At 40.0% G+C, this 19,311-nt stretch overlaps 1 protein-coding gene across 2 annotated transcripts in view; it reads left to right on the forward strand.

Annotated features, from left to right (window-relative positions):
- SLC44A1 (solute carrier family 44 member 1) overlaps window positions 1-19,311 on the forward strand; it is an 86,364-nt gene that overhangs the window by 55,100 nt on the left and 11,953 nt on the right. For both annotated transcript variants that reach the window (XM_063129150.1, XM_063129149.1), the window contains exons 7-13: window positions 1,166-1,255; window positions 4,832-4,971; window positions 6,510-6,696; window positions 8,981-9,146; window positions 13,121-13,277; window positions 14,695-14,778; window positions 18,048-18,185. In XM_063129150.1, the coding sequence (XP_062985220.1) occupies window positions 1,166-1,255; window positions 4,832-4,971; window positions 6,510-6,696; window positions 8,981-9,146; window positions 13,121-13,277; window positions 14,695-14,778; window positions 18,048-18,185 (962 nt within the window). The remainder of the gene's footprint in view (window positions 1-1,165; window positions 1,256-4,831; window positions 4,972-6,509; window positions 6,697-8,980; window positions 9,147-13,120; window positions 13,278-14,694; window positions 14,779-18,047; window positions 18,186-19,311) is intronic.

Raw genomic sequence — 19,311 nt, forward strand, 5'->3', positions numbered from 1 at the left:
AGCTACTTAAGCACTACTTGCACACATAGAAAATTTGTTTTGTAATTACTGAGAAAATCAAGACCCATTATAATATGATTCTTAGACAATTACAGTAGTGGAGAAGCCATAGCCTTTCAAAACATTTTGGAGTAACAGTAAAAATCTAGAATTTAAAATATAATCGGCATGGTCATTAAGTTTAGTTGATGTTGCATGATCTTTTAATTATTTTCAAAGTTATGGTTCCTTGGTCAACACAGATTTATTCCCTTTTACTTACAAACTTTCACCTCCCTGTTTCACCATCAAATATATGACACATTGAATGGAAAGCAAATATCCCCCAAAGTTAGTGAATTTAGTGAATATCAGAAAAATTTCCCTACTTTATCAGTTTTCACTTGGGTATGTTCAAAATCACATTTAGATGACTATCAAAGTTCACCAGTGCATCTCTGTGTTTTCTGATAGTTGCTAAATATTGGACATTCATCTTGCTATACATTTGCATTTGTGCGTGTGCACCTGTGGAGGCATGCACACCCACACTTTAAAACAATTAGTTTTTATCTAATATGAATAACCAACCAGGTTCCATCCAAGCCAGCGTAGTTTGTAACAGACATTTTTGTATGGTGCCATATGATACCAGCTGAGACCTGAAAACCTAAGACCTTCTAGCTCCAAATTTATGAAGAACCAGACAAGTTGATGATTGACAGTAGAAAGTGCTCATTAAATAACTTCTCCTGAAAAAGGCAGCTGGAGCAAAAATAGCGTGTGGTTCTTATCACAAACTTAACATCTTAATTCATACTTGTCATGATAATTGTGCTTGTGGAGCATGTGTGTCTGCATGCAACTTTGGGCTGTGCTCATCATGAGTTGCACAGTACTTTTGCAACTCATGAGAATAAACTTGCCATTTTGTCATATCGCATTTGTTCTCATTGTATGTATTGACATCTCAGATAGATAGATAGCTGTTCATATAGGCTTCTTTTGTTTAATTGGCAAATAAGAAATTGAATAGAATAGTAGCTTATAGTGCCCATTTTTGTACAAGGAGTTCATAGTGAACGCACAAATAACACTAATGTACAGTTATATTGGTGCAGTCATATTTCCTGGCTATTTCTGCTTTCAATAATTGTCCTGCTTATTCTCTTTCATTTCTCTGCAGTGCTTTCCATGATTATGATGGTGATAATCAGATATATTTCAAGAGTACTTGTTTGGATCTTAACAATTCTTGTTGTTCTGGGATCACTTGGTAAGTTGCTGAAGCTAATCTATGTCTTTAGACTCTATGTGTGTACTCACATATGTGTGAGAATGTAAAATATTTATTCTCCCTACTTTCCGCCACACCTTGCAACTACTGACCATTTTTGCTGTAGAAGTGCATTTTGCTTTTGTTTCACTTGAATGGGAGTTCCCTGCCTGGTCACTGAGGTCATCAGATGGTATGCTCCTGGTGGTTCCGCATGGACTTATGGCCCGATTGGAATCCCCCCGGAGAAGAGCCTTCAGTGTGGTGGCTCCTTTTCTGTGGAACTCCCTCCTTTGAAGATCAGGCACCAACATTATATTGTTTTCAGTAATTCCTGAAAACATCTTTATTTCAAGAAGTCTTCCTTGACTAGTCAAAGACAGTTTTTATTGGTATTCTGTTTTTAAACGCTTTTAATATGGTGTTTTATTCTTTTTATCTTTTATATTGTTTTGTTCACCGCTCTGGAATCTGTTTAGATGTGGAGTAGTATATTGATGTTGTAAATATATAAAATAAATAAATAGGCATCATCAGCATCCCTGTGACAAGCTTACTTTCCTTAACACACACTGGATCAGTAAGGGCCATAATGTTGTGAGTTTCAGCACAATCTATATGATATTTACTGTCTCACAACATAATACCCAGGCTTCCACAAATCTGCTCCCCACAGCTCTCATTTCCACTAAATTTTAAAGAAAGTAAGTGCCGTGTTTCTTAAAACCTCCCACCTTATTGGGAGACAATAAAGAAGTCTGCCACACAATCTACAAAGCTTTATTCAGGCAATAAACATCTCTTCCCACCTGAGGAGTCCAGCCTCTAGGAACTTTCTTCCAGGCAAAACTATGCAAACTAAGCGAGACAATTGTCCTTTCAAGAAGAACGGAAGGCCTTTTACCAGAACGCTTTAATTTCAGGGAGACTGGTTCTGAAGAAGCCTTTGGCGAGAAGCTAGACGGGCCGACCTTCTCTCGCCTTCCTTTAGTTTCACCCGTTTTAGTCTGCAGTGTACTCTAGGATCAGCTAGCCTTGAAGTGCCCTCCCCCTCGGAAGAATACTCATTTCCCACAGATTGTGTGTTGTTAACATTTAAATAAGGTCTGGTGAAGTTTCATTTCCAGCTGGCGAAGAGCCCGTGTCACTCTTCCACTCCCTGTGTAGGCTGGTGTGTTTCTGGCGCTGTCTCTTCTGCTTCAGAATCTGATTCTGACTGATCGCCTGAAACTCCCTTCCCCAGCCTAAGGGGAATAGGCCTAATCATGACAGTAAGAAACATTCCAGGCAGCAGGAAAAACTCCTGCTGTTTCTTACCCTCTCCTTACCCCATCATCAATGAGTGAACTCACTGCTTCTCTCCCAAGAATCACTTGGGGAAGAGAAGACGCTTGATGGCAACCAGCTGGTTATGGCCCAACTCTTGTGGTGAATTGTCTGAAATATTACAGCTGGTGTGTGTATGCATGTGTGTAACTTTGTCACAGAGATTCTGCTCTCCCTGGCAAATCTAGCCCACTCTTCGTTTTGTCAATCAGGAATGCTTCATCCAATTTTATTGTCAATCCAGTGTTATTTCTGGCCCACATGACTGACAAAGTTTCAACTGGAGTGGATGTGGAGGAATCCTATTACGTTTCAGCACTTAACTAAGAATCCAGAACCTGCCTTCTAGAAAAACCTTGAAGATAGAATATAGATATTGGGTCAGTTTCTTTTAGTGGGGAAATTTTTAGGTTTCCAGATTTTCTCAGGCAGAATTGGAAGGTACCTCATTCTTGGATATATGGAGTTGCTTTCTGTTTTGCCTAGTGATGTGTTGTGATGATGAATGGAATCCAGCAAGAAATACTGCTGAACCGAGGTGGGAGAGAACAAATGTCAAGGGGAAGAGCCAAATTCATTCGCAGCTTGTAGTTGCAGGCAAGAGTAATAAACTGGACCACTGAAAACATTGTTTTTTCCTCCTTTTATTTTAGAGGAGGTGCACATGTAGCACTCCAGATTATTTAACCTAGACTAAGCAAATCCAGAAGGGACTCCCCCTCCCATCTGCTTTAACCACAGTTAAGGGTTATATTGGCACCACAGTATCAAGAGTAAAGTGTAAGCAGAGTTCCCACTTAACTAGGTTTTCCCATTTAACCAGGATTTGGTTCTGTTTCAGGCCTTATTAAGCAAGACTTTTAAAATAAAGTTAGCTCGAATCAGCATTAATGTTGATGCCAACTTGGGTGCTAATGAATCGTTAAGGCAGAGAGGTAGGATTTATGCTCTAGAAGACACAAGTTGGGAGAGGATGGTCATGCAGCCTGCTCCTGATGGCTTAACCATGGCTTGCTAATGGGAGAGTGTCTGTCCAAGTGGTCCCTGTATAAGTAACTAAGATGGATTGTCTGACTCCAGATCAAGAAAGTAGAGAATAAAGCAGGAGTTGATGAGCCCACAGCTTAATTCAAAGAAATAAAAAAGGAAGAAGAAAATATTTGTAAAAAACTGAAATTGCCCCACATTCATTGTTGGGGAGCATTTCAGTGCATAGGTTCAGACACAGATGTCCTTCTGGATTGTATAACACTGGAAGCCTAAAGTTATGCTTCCTGCCGGTAAAGAAACACTGGAAGAGACCAGCGGAGAACTTAGCTTTCCCTTGGACATGTTTGCATCCTTTAAAAATGTTAACCTTCTACTTTGGGAACAATTGATTTGCAGCCATTGTTACACTGAGAACTATTAAAGCTAAGCCCTTGGGAAGAATATCAATTTGGTCATTATCAAGGTTTAAGGATTTATTAGACTGAATGAGGATACAGCCAATTACCGGGAAGCAAACTAAAGAAAGTCAAAGCAATGGCAATGTTTACTCTGCAGAATGACTTCACATTGATGAATTTGGGGAATAACAGTTCATAGAATATAAAAGTACAAAAGTAGCAGGAAAATAAAGTGATGCAAGATAAAAAGCTATAAAATTTCAAAAGTTATATTGATTAACCTTACTCTGATTATATTGACGCACTGTAGGAAGCAAGCTTAGTGAAGCTTCACTCTTGCAATGATTTTTGCATGAGGCCCTTCTTAAAGGTAATTGCAGAAAGAAAGAAAGTATTCCTCACAAGTGAATGCGAGGTTTCTTGGCTCCCTACCCAAAACAGCAGTTTACTTATAACGTAAAATAGTAGTGGGAGAGAGATAAGCCTCCCCACCTCAGGGTCCCTGGGCATGCTGACTTTGGCATAGGAGAAGGCGGTATTTATTTATATAATGTCCAAGTTGCATTTTCCATTTTATAGAACAGAGTAGGCAATATGGTGGCCATGGGCACATCTGGAAATTTGAGACACTGTCCTCAGCACAACCATAAAATATCTGCCATGGGTGGGCAGGGATAGTCACAAAGGACAAGTAACAACAAACCATGGTTCAGCAGCAACCTGTACTCAACCTTGAGTGTGAGTTGTCATGTTGTGTGAGCTCAGTCAGTTTGGATTTTGGTAATGCTGCTGATTAGCATATCCCATTATACATATATTTTGATACTGGGAATGCACTATATCTTTTCCTGTATGAACACAGGTGGCACAGGAGTTTTGTGGTGGCTGTATGCTAAACAGCGGAAGTCTCCCACTGACACTCTTACTGTTGATCAGCTTCAAATAGCCAAAGACAATCGTCAGGCCCTCCTGATCTATGCCATTGCAGCTACAGTCTTCACAGTAAGTATTTAGCGGCTGTTGAATTAGGGCTCCTTAATACATGAAGCATGTGTGTGTAAGGGAGAATAAGAAGCAAAGTGTACAACGTTGTGTTGATTTTACTACATGTCCATGAATTGGGAAACAGCTGCAAATCACAGCTTTCTGATATATGGACATGCCGCAAAGTAGACACATGTGCAGTCAATTTGTGTGATGCAGTACACAGGTATAGACAATTCTCCTAGCCTATATAGGAAAATCTGAAGCAGCCCTTAAAAAATACATATCGTGGAGTAATGTGCAGATTTTCTGTGTTGCAGGAGGCATACGGGCAGACTTACAGGCTTGCTTCCACCCTGTCTCGCTCATGCCACCTGTCTCCCAGTTCACGTTACAGACTCTACACATGGTCGGGAAAGTGCACAAATCCAGAACTTGCTCTTGTATTCTACCATATATGAAACCAAGCACTTAGACCAGGGGTGGGCAACTTCCATGAGGATGGGAGCCACATGGCCCTCTCTGGACCCCAGCATGGGGTGCACCCCGATCCCAGTTGGCCCACTCCACCACTGATATTCAGTGGTGCAGCACCGATGGGGAGGAAAGCCCCCTTTAAGAAGAAAACCAGCAGTTTACCATCAAATTTTGGTGGTGTGGTAGCAGCTTCTATGGCTGCTCCACCAAAATTTAGTGGCACGTGGGAGCCACAAAACAGGGACAGGGGCTCCCATTTTTAGTGCGATATATTCCACTTTCCCCTATTTTCTCTCTCTTTTTGATGCAGTTTGTCCTTGCAATATTAAATTACCTTATCATAGAAATGATCAGATAGTTAATGATATAGAATTCCTTGTATCATTGCATTAATTAGAAAAGCATTTTAAAATAATTATAGTGGTAATAACTTCCCATAGGGCAATGCTGTCACAGCCACTCAACAAAATAACCATGCTTCATGTGACATTTTTGCTTGTTAGGAATATTAACTGGCATGTTAATTGACATCTGTTTTAGAAATATTTTGCTCATCAGTCGAATCTCATATGTGTTCCATAGGTTTCAGATTGTAAGAGAAGGCAAGATTTTTGGGCAAAGCTCTGATCAGTGTGAAGGCCTGTTCACACGTTATGTTTTTTATGTGTACATTCAACATGTAATGTATGAATGACATAAAATATGTATCATACAGATATAATAATCAGAACCAGGAATGGCTGCACCTCCCAGTTTATACATGATAACCCACATTTTTTTAAAAAAAGTCCTGGGTCATTGTGAATAAACCACTGCGCTAGTCCCCACTGCTTGATTGATCCAGCTTGACTCCTCCTGCCGGCAGGAACAGTTAAACAATCCAGGAAACAATCAAGCAGAATTTGTGAGCATACTACTCATGACATATGAACATGACTTTGTGCTTTTTTACACTGAGGACTAGGTACATTTGATATAAAAGTTAAGTTTTGGAACTGTGAATTGGGGGCATATTTTTTGGTCTGCTTCGGTTGATAAAGTTCATCTAAAATGTCATGTGGAATCTCCATCCTTCTCAGGTTATCCTTCTGTTGATAATGTTAGTTATGCGCAAACGAGTAGCTCTCACCATTGCCTTGTTCCACGTGGCTGGCAAGGTCTTCATTCACCTGCCACTGCTCGTCTTCCAGCCATTTTGGACTTTTTTTGCCCTCATAATCTTCTGGATATATTGGATTGCAGTCCTACTCTTCCTAGGTACCACAGGTATGTCTTGCATGGTTCCGTAACTATTTTTTTTGGGGGGGGGGGAATCTCATTAAAGTATTACTGTGCTTTCATCTGTTTATTGCATTAAATTAACTTTAGCAAACTTAACTGAGAACTTCCTTTAAATTAACTGGAAAAAAATACTATTTTTGGAAGCACACCAGAATCAGCTCAATCTGTGTTTGCTTATTGAGCTATAGTTCCAAGTCTACATGGATGTTTAAGGACAAGCATTGGTCTTTCCCGCTCTGCAGGGAAAGTGTTTGAAATCCTAATCTAGAATATGATAGCCAGGTTATCTGCCTTAGTGAATACCTTTTAACAATATTTAAAGATCTTACCAATTCATTTCTGAACCCAATTCAAAGTGTTGGTTTTAATCTTTAAGACCATAAATGGTCTGGGGCTGGGATACCTGAAGGACCCATATGTGCCTACCCAGTCTGTTAGATCAGGGGAGCAGAACTTGTGGCCCTCCAGATATTTTGGCCTACAGCTTCCATCAGTCCTATATTGCCAGTAGTGAAGGATGATGGCAATTGTAGGCCAAAACATCTGTAGAACCCATCCCAGTCTTCGCTTTAGGGTGGATTCCTGCATTGAGCGGGGGGTTGGACTTGATGGCCTTATAGGCCCCTTCCAACTCTACTATTCTGGCTGCGACAATGGACTGGATGAGGGCTAATAAACTGAGACTCAATCCAAACAAGACTGAGATGCTGTTAGTAGGTGATTCCGCTGACAGGATGGGGGGTGTTCTACTGGTTCTGGATGGGATTGCACTCACCCTGAAGGAGCAGGTTCGTAGCTTGGGGGTTCTTTTAGACCCATCATTGTCACTTATTATTATTATTATTATTTATTTATATAGCACCATCAATGTACATGGTGCTGTACAGAGTAAAACAGTAAATAGCAAGACCCTGCCGCATAGGCTTACATTCTAATAACTTGAGGCTCAGGTGACCTCAGTGGCACGGAGTGCCTTCTACAAACTCCGGTTGGTGGCCCAGCTACGCCCCTATCTAGACAGGGATAACCTGGCTTCAGTTGTCCATGCTCTGGTAACCTCCAAGTTAGATTACTGCAATGTGCTCTACGTAGGGCTGCCTTTGAAGACGGTTCGGAAGCTGCAGCTCGTGCAAAATGCAGCGGCCAGATTGATTTCGGGAACCAGAAGGTTTGACCATATAACACCTGCTCTGGTCCGCTTGCACTGGCTGCCTGTATGTTTCCGAGCCCAATTCAAGGTGCTGGTTTTGACCTATAAAGCCTTACACGGCTTGGGACCACAATACCTGACGGAACGCCTCTCCCGACGTGAATATACCCAGTCACTACATTCAACATCTAAGGTCCTCCTCTGGGTGCCTACTCCGAGAGAGGCTCGGAGTGTGGCAACAAGGGACAGGGCCTTTTCGGTGGTGGCCCCCAGACTGTGGAATGATCTCCCTGATGAGGCTCGCCTGGCGCCAACGCTGCTATCCTTCCGGCGCCAGGTTAAGACTTTCCTCTTTGCCCAGGCATATGGCGGCACATCCTAATTACCCACAAGTTTAGTTTTTAATCGGTTTTTAATGCTTTATGTGTGTATGTTCTGTGTTTTGAGTTTTAAATTTTGTATACTTGTTTTTACCTCAATTTTAGAATTTCTGTAAACCGCCCAGAGAGCCCTGGCTATGGGAGCGGTATATAAGTTTAATAAATAAATAAATAAATAAAATTCTATGATCAACACTGAAGCCCTCTCTTCATTCCCCCACCTTTTAAGATCCAGCTAGCTGTTACCTGGAGAGGGACCTTCCTCACTGCTGCTGGCTTTCAGCCACGTTGGCTCTTCTCTTGAGCATAGGGGGCTGCTTATATTATAATATTTATTTATTTATTTATTGCACCATCAATGTACATGGTGCTGTACATAGTAAAAGAATAAAACAGCAAGACCCTGCCACATAGGCTTACATTCTAATAAAATCACAATAAAACAATAAGAAAGGGAAGAGAATGCACCAGATATTCTGGCTGTTGTTATATGTTTGAAATTTCTTAATATATTTTGTAATATTTTTACTGAAATATGTTAGCTACTTTCTTTTTTTAAAGACAGAATAGCCAGTATATAAATGTTGTTATTTATTTATTAATTTAAAAAATACGTGGTTGCTGTATAGAGTGGTGTGCTGCTCCATAAGCATAATAGCTTAATGCGAATATTTAAAATTATGTGTTCTTGCAGAATGAATATTTTAAATGCCTTCCTTCCTCTTCTTTCTTACTTTAGGTAGCCCATTCCAAAATGAGCAGGGCTTTGTAGAGTTCCAAGTTGCAGGCCCTCTGAGGTATATGTGGTGGTATCACGTTGTGGGGTTAGTTTGGATCAGTGAATTTATCCTTGCCTGTCAACAGATGACTGTAGCAGGAGCTGTTGTGACATATTATTTTACAAGGTGAGAGATTTGGGGGCAGTTTAATCATGAGAGACTTGCTTTCTAAAATCACACAAGTATCTGGGTAGGGGCAGATGGTGTAATGAGATGAGAAGATGAAACTAAAAAGCAAGACTACTGCTAATGTGTTTTGGCTGGCTCTGAGCTGTGCTAAATGCACTCACTGCAATGCAGTTATTTGTTCACCTAGGACACAGTTTCTTGGTAAACAGCATCTTGGTTGATATTGGATCTGATCTGTCTTGTGTGGCTGTTCTGCATGATTGATGTGTAATTACATGTGATCAAAGTCCAAAACGTGGGTCTTGGAAGAAATAGGCACTGCTGGGTGACACATTGTTTGCTAGAGCCTTTATGGTATTTTTTTAAAAAAAATAAATTATATATATATATATATATATATATATATATATATATGTTTATTCATAAGTGCCTATTTTTTAGTTCATTGAGACTTACTCTCAGGGAAGTGTGTTTAGGATTGCAACCATTAGAAACCACTGCGCACACCCACCCCTGGACAAACACACAAAACTTTTGCTCAGGAGTATTACTCATATAATGTGTCAAAATATTTAGTGAAGCATCAGCTTAGATTGGCAGGTCAGAGAAGGCAACTCACTGTCATCTAAAGGAGTCCCATGTTCTTTTCCAGGCCTCTGGTCTGGGTGAGTACCAATTTGGATTGTTTATATCTTGCATTAGGTGCTTAGGACAGATTACAGATGCTGCTATGTACTGCCCAGCAACCTCCCTGCCTGAATTAATAGAGGTGACCTTGGTGTTGAAGACTCCCAGGATGACTATCCTGAAGGATTTCAACATCCATGCCAGGGCTGCTTTGTCTGGAGGATCTCAGGATTTCATGGTTGCCATGACAACCATAAAGCTGACCCCACATGTTTATTGATTCAGTACATGTGTACTGTGGATTTGGTGTTCTGAACTGGACAGAAAGATAGCGATCTGAAAGTGGGGGATTTGACATCTATTCCCTTGTCATGGTAGGATCACTTCTTGTTGATGTTTAGACCAGTGGTCTTCAATTGGTGGGTCATGACGCAAAAGTGGTTCATGCGATACAATCTAGATGGGTTGCGGCAATGCGGTGGCCGCCATGTTGGGCAATTGTGAAAGTGGGTCCCATGCAGATTGGCAGTCCGTGTTGGGTTTCAGGTCTGGATCAGCTGAAGACTACTGGTTTAGACTGTCAGCGGCTTTGCACCCTGCAACGATGGTCCCCCGCTGATCGATTCTGATGAAGGCTCAGGGGAAATTTCCAGCTGGTATGTTGGCACTCCCGCCAAAGCCCTAGTTGTTCTCTGGAATGGAGACAACTCAGGCTGTTTAGATGATTGATTCAAAGTGCCACATCCATGCAGCTCCTTGTGCTGACTGTGATGAAACAAGCAGGAAGATGGCTGGAATGCTGGTGGAGAAAAAGCCACAATGAGTCTGATCAAACATGTAAAATAATAATATATTTGATGTAAATGTGCTTCTCTAGGTCAGAGCACATACTACCCCTCTTATTGGATTTCATTCAAGATTTCTTTATTTATTTATACAAAATAATGAACATTTCAAAGCAGATTATCTCTTTTTTTATATAATTATTAAAGTGCAGACATGATCAGAATAGTAAGCATTGTCAACTTGGATTGAATGGCAAAAGCTGTCAGAATGTTCTATCTCGAGTACTGGAGAGACGGTTGACACTAACTATGGATGGAAACATAAATGACTTGAATATGCAACAGTGGCTAATTTAACACATTATTTAAGAGTGAAAGAAATGAGTCATAAATGAAAATAGCTTCTCTGAGTGTTAGCCAGCACTCATAATTTTTTTTTAATGTCAAGCCAGTTCAACATTTCATTTAAATAATTTAAAATACTAAAATCACACTAAAACTAATAAATCATTGCTTGCACATTAAAAGATTTCCCCCCAAAAGAGGTATTTTTACTCTTCTTCCAGTATCTTTATACGTTTAGAAATGTTCAGATGTCACTGGAGAGGAGATTTATACTATTTTTGACCCTTGTGAGAGCAGTATATGTCAGCTGTGGCATCTTTTGCATTCTCTGAAGTTCACACATCATGTGTTATGCTGCTCATGCAAGTGGACCACTCCCAAGTGAATAAAGTGGATGGAAGTAACATCCTAAGCTCCTGAGGCAACTGGGATTTTGAGTTATGCATAGGCATGATTTTGTTTCTGTCCTATTCCTTAGTCTTCTCTCTCTTGAAATAAATATTTGTTCATAGCCCCCCCCCCCAAAAAAGGGAGAAATAAGTAAACATTTTTTCATGTTCTATACTGTCTTCTGTTGTGGAGATTTTTGGAAATCATCTAGAATATTTGCATAATTATACAAAATGTTAAGAAAAGAGTGCAACCGTTTCTGAAAGGAGAGAAAAAGCAAGGTACAAAAGTAGAGGATAAAATCACATGAAACATCCAGTTTGCAGTTTTCTTTACCTGTGGTGTAAATTGAAGTGGAGACGTTTGTCTTTCATTTAAGCGGTAATTGTTTTAGCCCAGTAATAGATTTACAGTGTTTCCCTGATGTTTTTGGTTCAGACAGCTAATCAGACACCCATTCCTCAAGTGGACTATAATGCAATTAAAATAATTAACCTTAAGCTTCTTTAACAGACTTCGCTATAGCAAGAAGCAATGGTGCTCTTCTTATGTCACAATATTTATGATTTACAAACCAAAAGTGTCTACCGCAGCCTCTAAAATCAATGAGAATTCTCCCATTTGAATCAATGAGATGTGAGAATTATAGCAAACATCCAATACTTCATGCCAAACAAACTCTAAGCTTTTAATTATAATGCTACGTGTGATAGTAGGCACTTTTCATAAAGATTAAGCCATTATTTACCTTGTGCTGTAGCAGTCAGTATCTTTAAAAAGCTTCAGGTCTGGTTGAGACATAGCTGTTTCAACTTAATAAACTATGGTTTATTAAGCTGAGGACAAACGTCATTCCCACATTCTTCCCCTAGTCCATTCACTCCTCCATTCTCTTATGTTAGTTTAAAGCACAGTTCCCTGGAACAACCATACTGGGAAGCTAGCTTTATCTCAGTTTACTTAACAGGATCGGAAGTCCTGATTTCAAATAATGATCAGTAAAGGGATTAAAGCACAAACCCTGGGAGAACGCTCCAAAGCCAGGGCCCAAGGAAAGGGGGAAGCATGCGAGCTTGATGCTCATTTTTGGCTTATTAAGCCGAGATCGCTACTGTCTCAACCAGTCCACAGTATTTAAAAGCAAGGTGCAGAAATCTTTTGAGCCTGCTTGACTTTAAATATTAATGGGAAAACTTAAACCAAATTTTGAGATATTTAGGGAGATTTGCCTCCAGTTTTGTCTGCCAGAACACATCCAAAAGGTTGGGTTAGTTCTGTGTGAAATGCAAACCTTATTCTGCCAGTGAAGCAAGGCTTCGAAGCCCTTACAAAGCCAGCAGGAGCTGCCAGGTTGTGGTATATAAACACTCAAGACTACACAAGGAAATGCAGAAGATCAATTAACACTGTAATAGACAACTTGTATTACTAGGGTTTTTTGCCTCCTTAATCATGAATGTCTATATTGTGGGTGTAGGTGTTTTTCCAGATGCTTTGCACTACAATTCCCATCAGCCGCAGCCAACTTAGCCAAGGTCAGCGATTATGGAAATTGTCATCCAAACCATCGAGAAGGCTCTGAGTTGCCCACCCCCAGCCTGTATTTGCTTTTTGCTGGGGACAATAACCTTAAATGATCTCTGCGTTCTTGCGCACAGAATCTCTATTATAAGGGTTGAATCTGTGCAGGATCTATGTCCCCACAAGGTCTACCTCTATGACCCCTCACAACTTCAGTTAGCCCCTGAGTAATGTCACTGCTAATTAATTTTGCTGAAGCAATATGTTATCACTGTTTTGTATTTTTACAATTTTTCCCTGCAGAGAAAAAAGGAACCTACCATTCACACCTATTCTGGCATCTGTCAATCGCTTGATCTGTTACCACCTAGGAACTGTGGCTAAAGGGTCTTTCATTATTACCTTAGTGAAGATTCCACGGATGATACTCATGTATATTCATACCCAAGTCAAAGGAAAAGTAAGGGGAAACTTTGCTGCATAAATGAGGGTGTTTGGTGAAAGTGACAGGAGAAAAAATTAATAGTACGTAAGATGAGTCCTGGTGACCCAGAACAAAGGACTGCCTAGTCCATCATCCTGTTTCTCACAGTGGCGAATAAGATTCTTCTGGGAAACACATACAAGGGACTTGTGGGCCATGGCCCTCTCCTACCTTTGTTACCCAGCAACTAGCATTCAGAGGCTGATTATCTGTGATCCTGGATATCGCATACAGCAATCATTACTACTGATAGCCTGATCCTCTATTAATTTGTCTTTAAGTTAGAAAATTGAATTTTGGAACCGTGCAAACAGAACAGCCAGACACTAGGGAAAAACAGGCAAACTTAAAAAGAGAAAAAATGCCGTTTCTGCCTTGCAAGTAAAATAAGCTTTCTCAGGCACAAGCAGCAGAAGCCACTGTCTGGGGTGGGACCGAGTGTGGGTAGAGGGCAGAAAATAATAGGATTGTGATAAGGAAGGGAATTTTTTGATTAATTTAACCCCAAGCTTTTAAACTGCGCTTAGTCTTTAGAATTTTTGTTGGTGGGAGTTGTAGGGCTTTTTTTCTGTCTAAACATGCACCCTTATTTTATTTTATTTTTGTTCTTATTAATACTGCAAAAGTTTCAGGAGATGCATCAAGGAAGAAAGCAAGACTTTAGGGCGTTTGGCAAGTTTTCTTCATGGATGCAGGTTACAATGCAACAGCTTCCATTGTCAGAGTCTGGTTAATGATCAGGGTGGTCCCAATGACCTAGCCCAAGATGTCTGGTGTGACACATAGAGACTGCCACATCTGTACTCACAGTAGTAGCTTTTGTCACCATTGCAGCTTTGGAAATAGCTGCCAATTATCTCCATGTATAGCCTGGTTCATACCGAGGTTTCTATATACAGGAAGAATTACAGTGGCCCTGTTCAGAAGAAACCTTAAACAATGGCTTTAACCATGGTGGTTAAGCCAGAAAGCCGGGCTGTGTTCAGAAGACACCTTAAACCACGGCTTTAGCAATGGTGAATAAAGTAAAAGGCCTTATTCACTGTGGTTAAAGCCATGGCTTAAGGTGTCTTCTGAACTTGGCCTGGCTTTCTGGCTTTACTACCATGGTTAAAGCCATGGTTTAAGGTGTCTTCTGAACGGGGCCATTGAGAGAGAAAGCAGTTGGGTCACCCATGTGACTTGGCCTTGTGTAGTTAACAGGAACCATCAAAATTAAAACTGGGTTCTGAACTCTTTGTACAAGGAAACAGCTCTGTAAACAAACAAGCCTTATATTTGCAATTTCTTGTCATTTAAAAAGCACCCGGTGTTCTAGTATTTAATGCAATTTAGTGTTTCCCTTTGTTTCTTGAGTATTTCCTTTTTGTCATTGTTGCTCTCCTCATTTTAGGAAAATGCCTGCGCTCGATGTATACTGAAAGCCTGCATTTGCTGCCTTTGGTGTCTAGAAAAGTGCCTGACTTTCTTAAATCAGGTAAGATTTTAATATTGGCCTACTATTCTTTTTTAAAGGCTGAAAAGTTTAACCTCAACCTCTCTTGCAGTCAGACTTAAATCAGAGGATGAAATATTTCCCCTTGGGATGCCGATTGTAAGTTAACATTTGAATGCACTTAGGTATTGCAGGCGCAAAGCCTTTCCTGAAATTATGGTGCATTGTAATCTCTCAGAGATGCCTTGGCTGTTAATAAGAACAATATTGTGGATGAGAAGCCATTGTACTGTAATTGTGTTTCAGTACTGAGGCAAATTTGTGCAATGATCGAGTATGGGCGGACCACAGTGTGTGCTTACTGCAACAAGAATGAAAATATTTCTTTCCCCTTTTTTGCATTTAAGCATCATGTATTTTTGAAAGTGAGCATCTGTAATTGTCTGTTCCTCATTTCCTTGAGGGTTTCCTACAGTGAATTCCAATGGCCTAGCTATAATCACACCTATTTTATAAAGATTTCCTCAGAATGTTATGCTGTAGTTCTACATTTCCCCCCCTTTTGCTCTAACTCCATTGTATTTGTTACTTTTATGAGAGTGATTTTGTGTAATGATCCTGTATATTCTGTTTCTCAAATCTATACTATTCTTGAACCCATCTTTCTTGTTAAAACACTCTTCTCTCCTATCATTCTTGGGTGGTGGGAATAAAGCTCAAAACTGAATGGGTTTAGTAGCTTTTCACAGAGCTACTAAACACTGGCCTGGTTTGGGCATCATGATCAAGCATGATATGTTGTTGGCTTATGACTCCAGCTTGAAAAACAAACTATATCTGTGGGTCATTTAGTCACTCCTCCTCACAGAAGGAGCCAAGCAGGAGCAATCAGGCAGCATGCTGCTTGATGTCAATAAGCCAAGGTTCTCCAGAGCCTTGGCTTATCTTGACCTCCAAACCAGCCAGTTCAGATACCATGCTAAACTACGGCTTAGCAAGATGTGAACAAACCTAGCCCCCTCCCGGGCTTGTGTGCTTCCCCTCTCCTCCTCCTGCATTGGACGGAGGAATTTATTTATTTATTTATTTATTTATTACATTTTTATACCGCCCAATAGCCGAAGCTCTCTGGGCGGTTCACAAAAATTAAAACCATAATAAAACAACCAACAGGTTAAAAACACAAATACAAAATACAGTATCAAAAGCACAACCAGGATAAAACCACGCAGCAAAATTGATATAAGATTAAAATGCAGATTTAGAACAGTAAAATTTAAATTTAAGTTAAAATTAAGCGTTAAAATACTGAGAGAATAAAAAGGACTTCAGCTGGCGACGAAAAGAGTACAGTGTAGGCGCCAGGCGGACCTCTCTGGGGAGCTCATTCCACAGCCGGGGTGCCACAGCGGAGAAAGCCCTCCTCTTTGTAGCCACCTGCCTCACTTCCTTTGGCAGGAAGAGTTTGGAAGCTCTCATGTCTGTTTTTCCTTAGCCACAATTTGTTGTGTCATCTGGCTGACAAACTGTAGTTAACATTAACTGTAGTTAATTTCAATCAATCCAATTTTAAACTGTGGTTTCTGAAGCTGGCTTGGTTAAATTAACCATAGTTAATGTCAGCCACCGTTAACTGGTCTGGCATACTCAGCAAGTAAAACTAGAAGCTGAAGCTTCCGGACTCTTCCTTCCAGCTGTAAAGGAGGGGGAGGGGGAGGAGGGAGTGCTTGAGCTCGGAACCTGTGCTCGTTTCTTTTCACTAAATCACAGTTTAACTTGACGTCCAACTGCAGCCAATGTGATCTTAACATTAACTGTAGAGTAGACACACAAATGGCAGACAGACAATTAACTGTTTGATATAAGAATTCAGTAGGTTATGTGCAATGAATCTTTGTTCATTATCACAGGTTTGGGTTTAGGACAAAAGGCCTTCCAGATATTAATAATTTCTGGCTGTCCATCCCATTGGGCAGGTGAAAAGTTTCAAGTATTTCAGCTTATGTTTTCCCTGTAACACCAGCAGCAGCAACGTACATCGCTTTGCCAAATTGAGCCCAAGGAATTCATCCGTTTTCAAGAGCTAAAGGGGTGAATATAATTTTCTAGCCTTAAAAGATGAGACAAAAACACAAGCAGCACTGGGTGTGTATGGCTTTGGAAATTGGAAAGGTAGGAACTGAGACAGGAAGCAAGCTCAGAATAAATTCCTGAGAGACCTCTTAGGTAGCCCTATCCATCTTATGAAGTGAAATGGTGAAATGACCCGCCCATATATTGCAGCCTGCTGGGTGTTTGACTATTCCCCTACGTTTTCTGGGCACAGGGAGGCAGCAAAAACGACCTCTTTACTGCGTCCCCAGCCCCAGCATGGGGGTTGAGCTGTGTTTGGCTTAAGGGGTTGTAATTTCTTTTCTGAGGACCCCTTGTGAAACCTTGTACTTCCAGTTAAAATTGAGGTGGGAGAGCTTTTTATCCTTTTCTAAAGCCTTCTCCCATTTTTTTTATTTTAAATTTTTGGTCTTATTGGCTTAGATTCCACCGAACAGAAAAACCTAAGATTCACAAAGCTGTGCCAGGCAGAGTGCAGTAAACCCCAATTCCCTTGTTTATCATCATCAACTTTATTATGGTCACCAACTAGACTTTACACATACAAAAGAGTAGGGGGAAATTAGATATGAATTTTAGAAATATGCAGCAGAATCAATTCTGGAGAGACCGTATTCTCATAGCATTCAAAAAGAATTTTGCAAAGATTTCCTTGTTTAATAACTCCAAGAATGTGGCTTTTTAGAAGTCTGTATTTTTTTTGCCAGTTACATACTGCCAAATCCCAAATGAAAAACAAAATTGAGATTTGGACATTTTATTTATTTATAACATTTCTCTGCCGTTCTACATCCAAACAGATTCCAGAGCAGTGAACATAAGGGTAAAACATTAAAAAGAGGAAAAGATTAAAACACCATATTAAAATTATTCTTTTTGAAACAAAGTACCAATAATTTGGTACATTTCCTCTTTCCCTGCATGTTTATGAACAAATCACTCTGAATAAAGACATTTATCTGGACACACTTCAGTCAGGTAGACTTATGAAAGCTTTTCCAATATTAATGGTCTTCTGGGGAGTCACTTTCATCCTTTTGGTATTTTTATCAGATTTCCACAAACCATCACTGTTTTCTGTGGCAGTGACTTAAGTGGAGGAATATATTTATTAAAATTAATGTCTGTGAAAGTCTTAAATTAATGGGGGTTGAGTGGAAAATAATCTGATCAATGAAATTATGTCTTTCTTTTCCTAGAATGCATATACAGCCACAGCTATCAACAGCACCAACTTCTGCACCTCAGCAAAGGACGCCTTTGTGATACTAGTGGAGAACGCTTTGCGTGTGGCTGCCATAAACACAGTGGGTGACTTCATGCTCTTTCTAGGAAAGGTAGGACTGAGCCCCAAAATGTTGGGAACTCTCCTCAAGTTCTTTCTTTTTCTTTACTACCCCTCATGGCAGTATGTATTTTGCAATTTAAAAACAAAAGTAATTGCCTGTGTGTCGAATTCTAATTCTGGACCATTTTTAGTTTCCGAAGACTCTTCAAAGGCAGCCCCACATAAAGTGCATCACGGTACATCTATCCTGATGTACTCAAGGCACGTGTTCTGTATAAATTATGTGTGACCTATATAAATGGTGCAATTTGAGCAAATTTGTGTAATTTTTGTTCTTCTGTATAATGTATTCTGAGGATTTTAAAAAGATAAATTTGCATAATTTATTTTAGTTCTGATATTCATGGGGAAAACCTAAAGCTGCTGAATCTTGATTCACACCTACTGGGGATCTTATTCATCCACCCACTGGCTGGAAGGTTTTAACTGGAAGCTGCGATTTCCAAGGAGATGAATTCTTCATCTGATACCACATTCAGTAGACCTGAGACATTGCACCCTGCCCTACTTCTTCTTCTTCTTCTTCTTCTTCTTCTTCTTCTTCTTCTTATTATTATTATTATTATTATTATTATTATTATTATTATTTATATAGCACCATCAACTTGCACTCTTATGCTTTACTTTCCCTTTTGAAGAGGGAGGAGTCATAGGATGAATGAGTGACCATTTTAGTGAATGGAATGAGGAAAATTAGCCAGGATAGTGGAGTGAAAGGATGTAGAAGTTGCCCACCTTTAGGAGTGAAAAGAAGCTGCAATTTTATAGGTTACAGCACCCTACCCTCAGCATTCCCTCTTTCTAAAATCCCAGGTGTTTCAGTTTTGTTCTTAATAGTGGCACTAGATAATCAGTGAAAAAAGCATGCTTTTGTACATATTTCAAAGTATACTTATTTTCACTAAAATGATCTACATGCTCATTTTCCCAGACAAATATGTCTAAAGCCACCTCATGGCATTGGAGTCCTAGTTATGAATTCCTTTCCTTCTGCTCATTGTGTATTAATTCACATTGCAGCCAACTGAACTTCCAAGTGGAGACTTTGTAATCCCACAAATAAACAAATCAATAAGTCGCAGTAGGAGCGAGCGAATAATTAGATATAATGGCCT

This window comes from Elgaria multicarinata, chromosome 6 (genome assembly GCF_023053635.1).
Source record: "Elgaria multicarinata webbii isolate HBS135686 ecotype San Diego chromosome 6, rElgMul1.1.pri, whole genome shotgun sequence".
NCBI classification, from domain to species: Eukaryota; Metazoa; Chordata; class Lepidosauria; order Squamata; family Anguidae; genus Elgaria; species Elgaria multicarinata.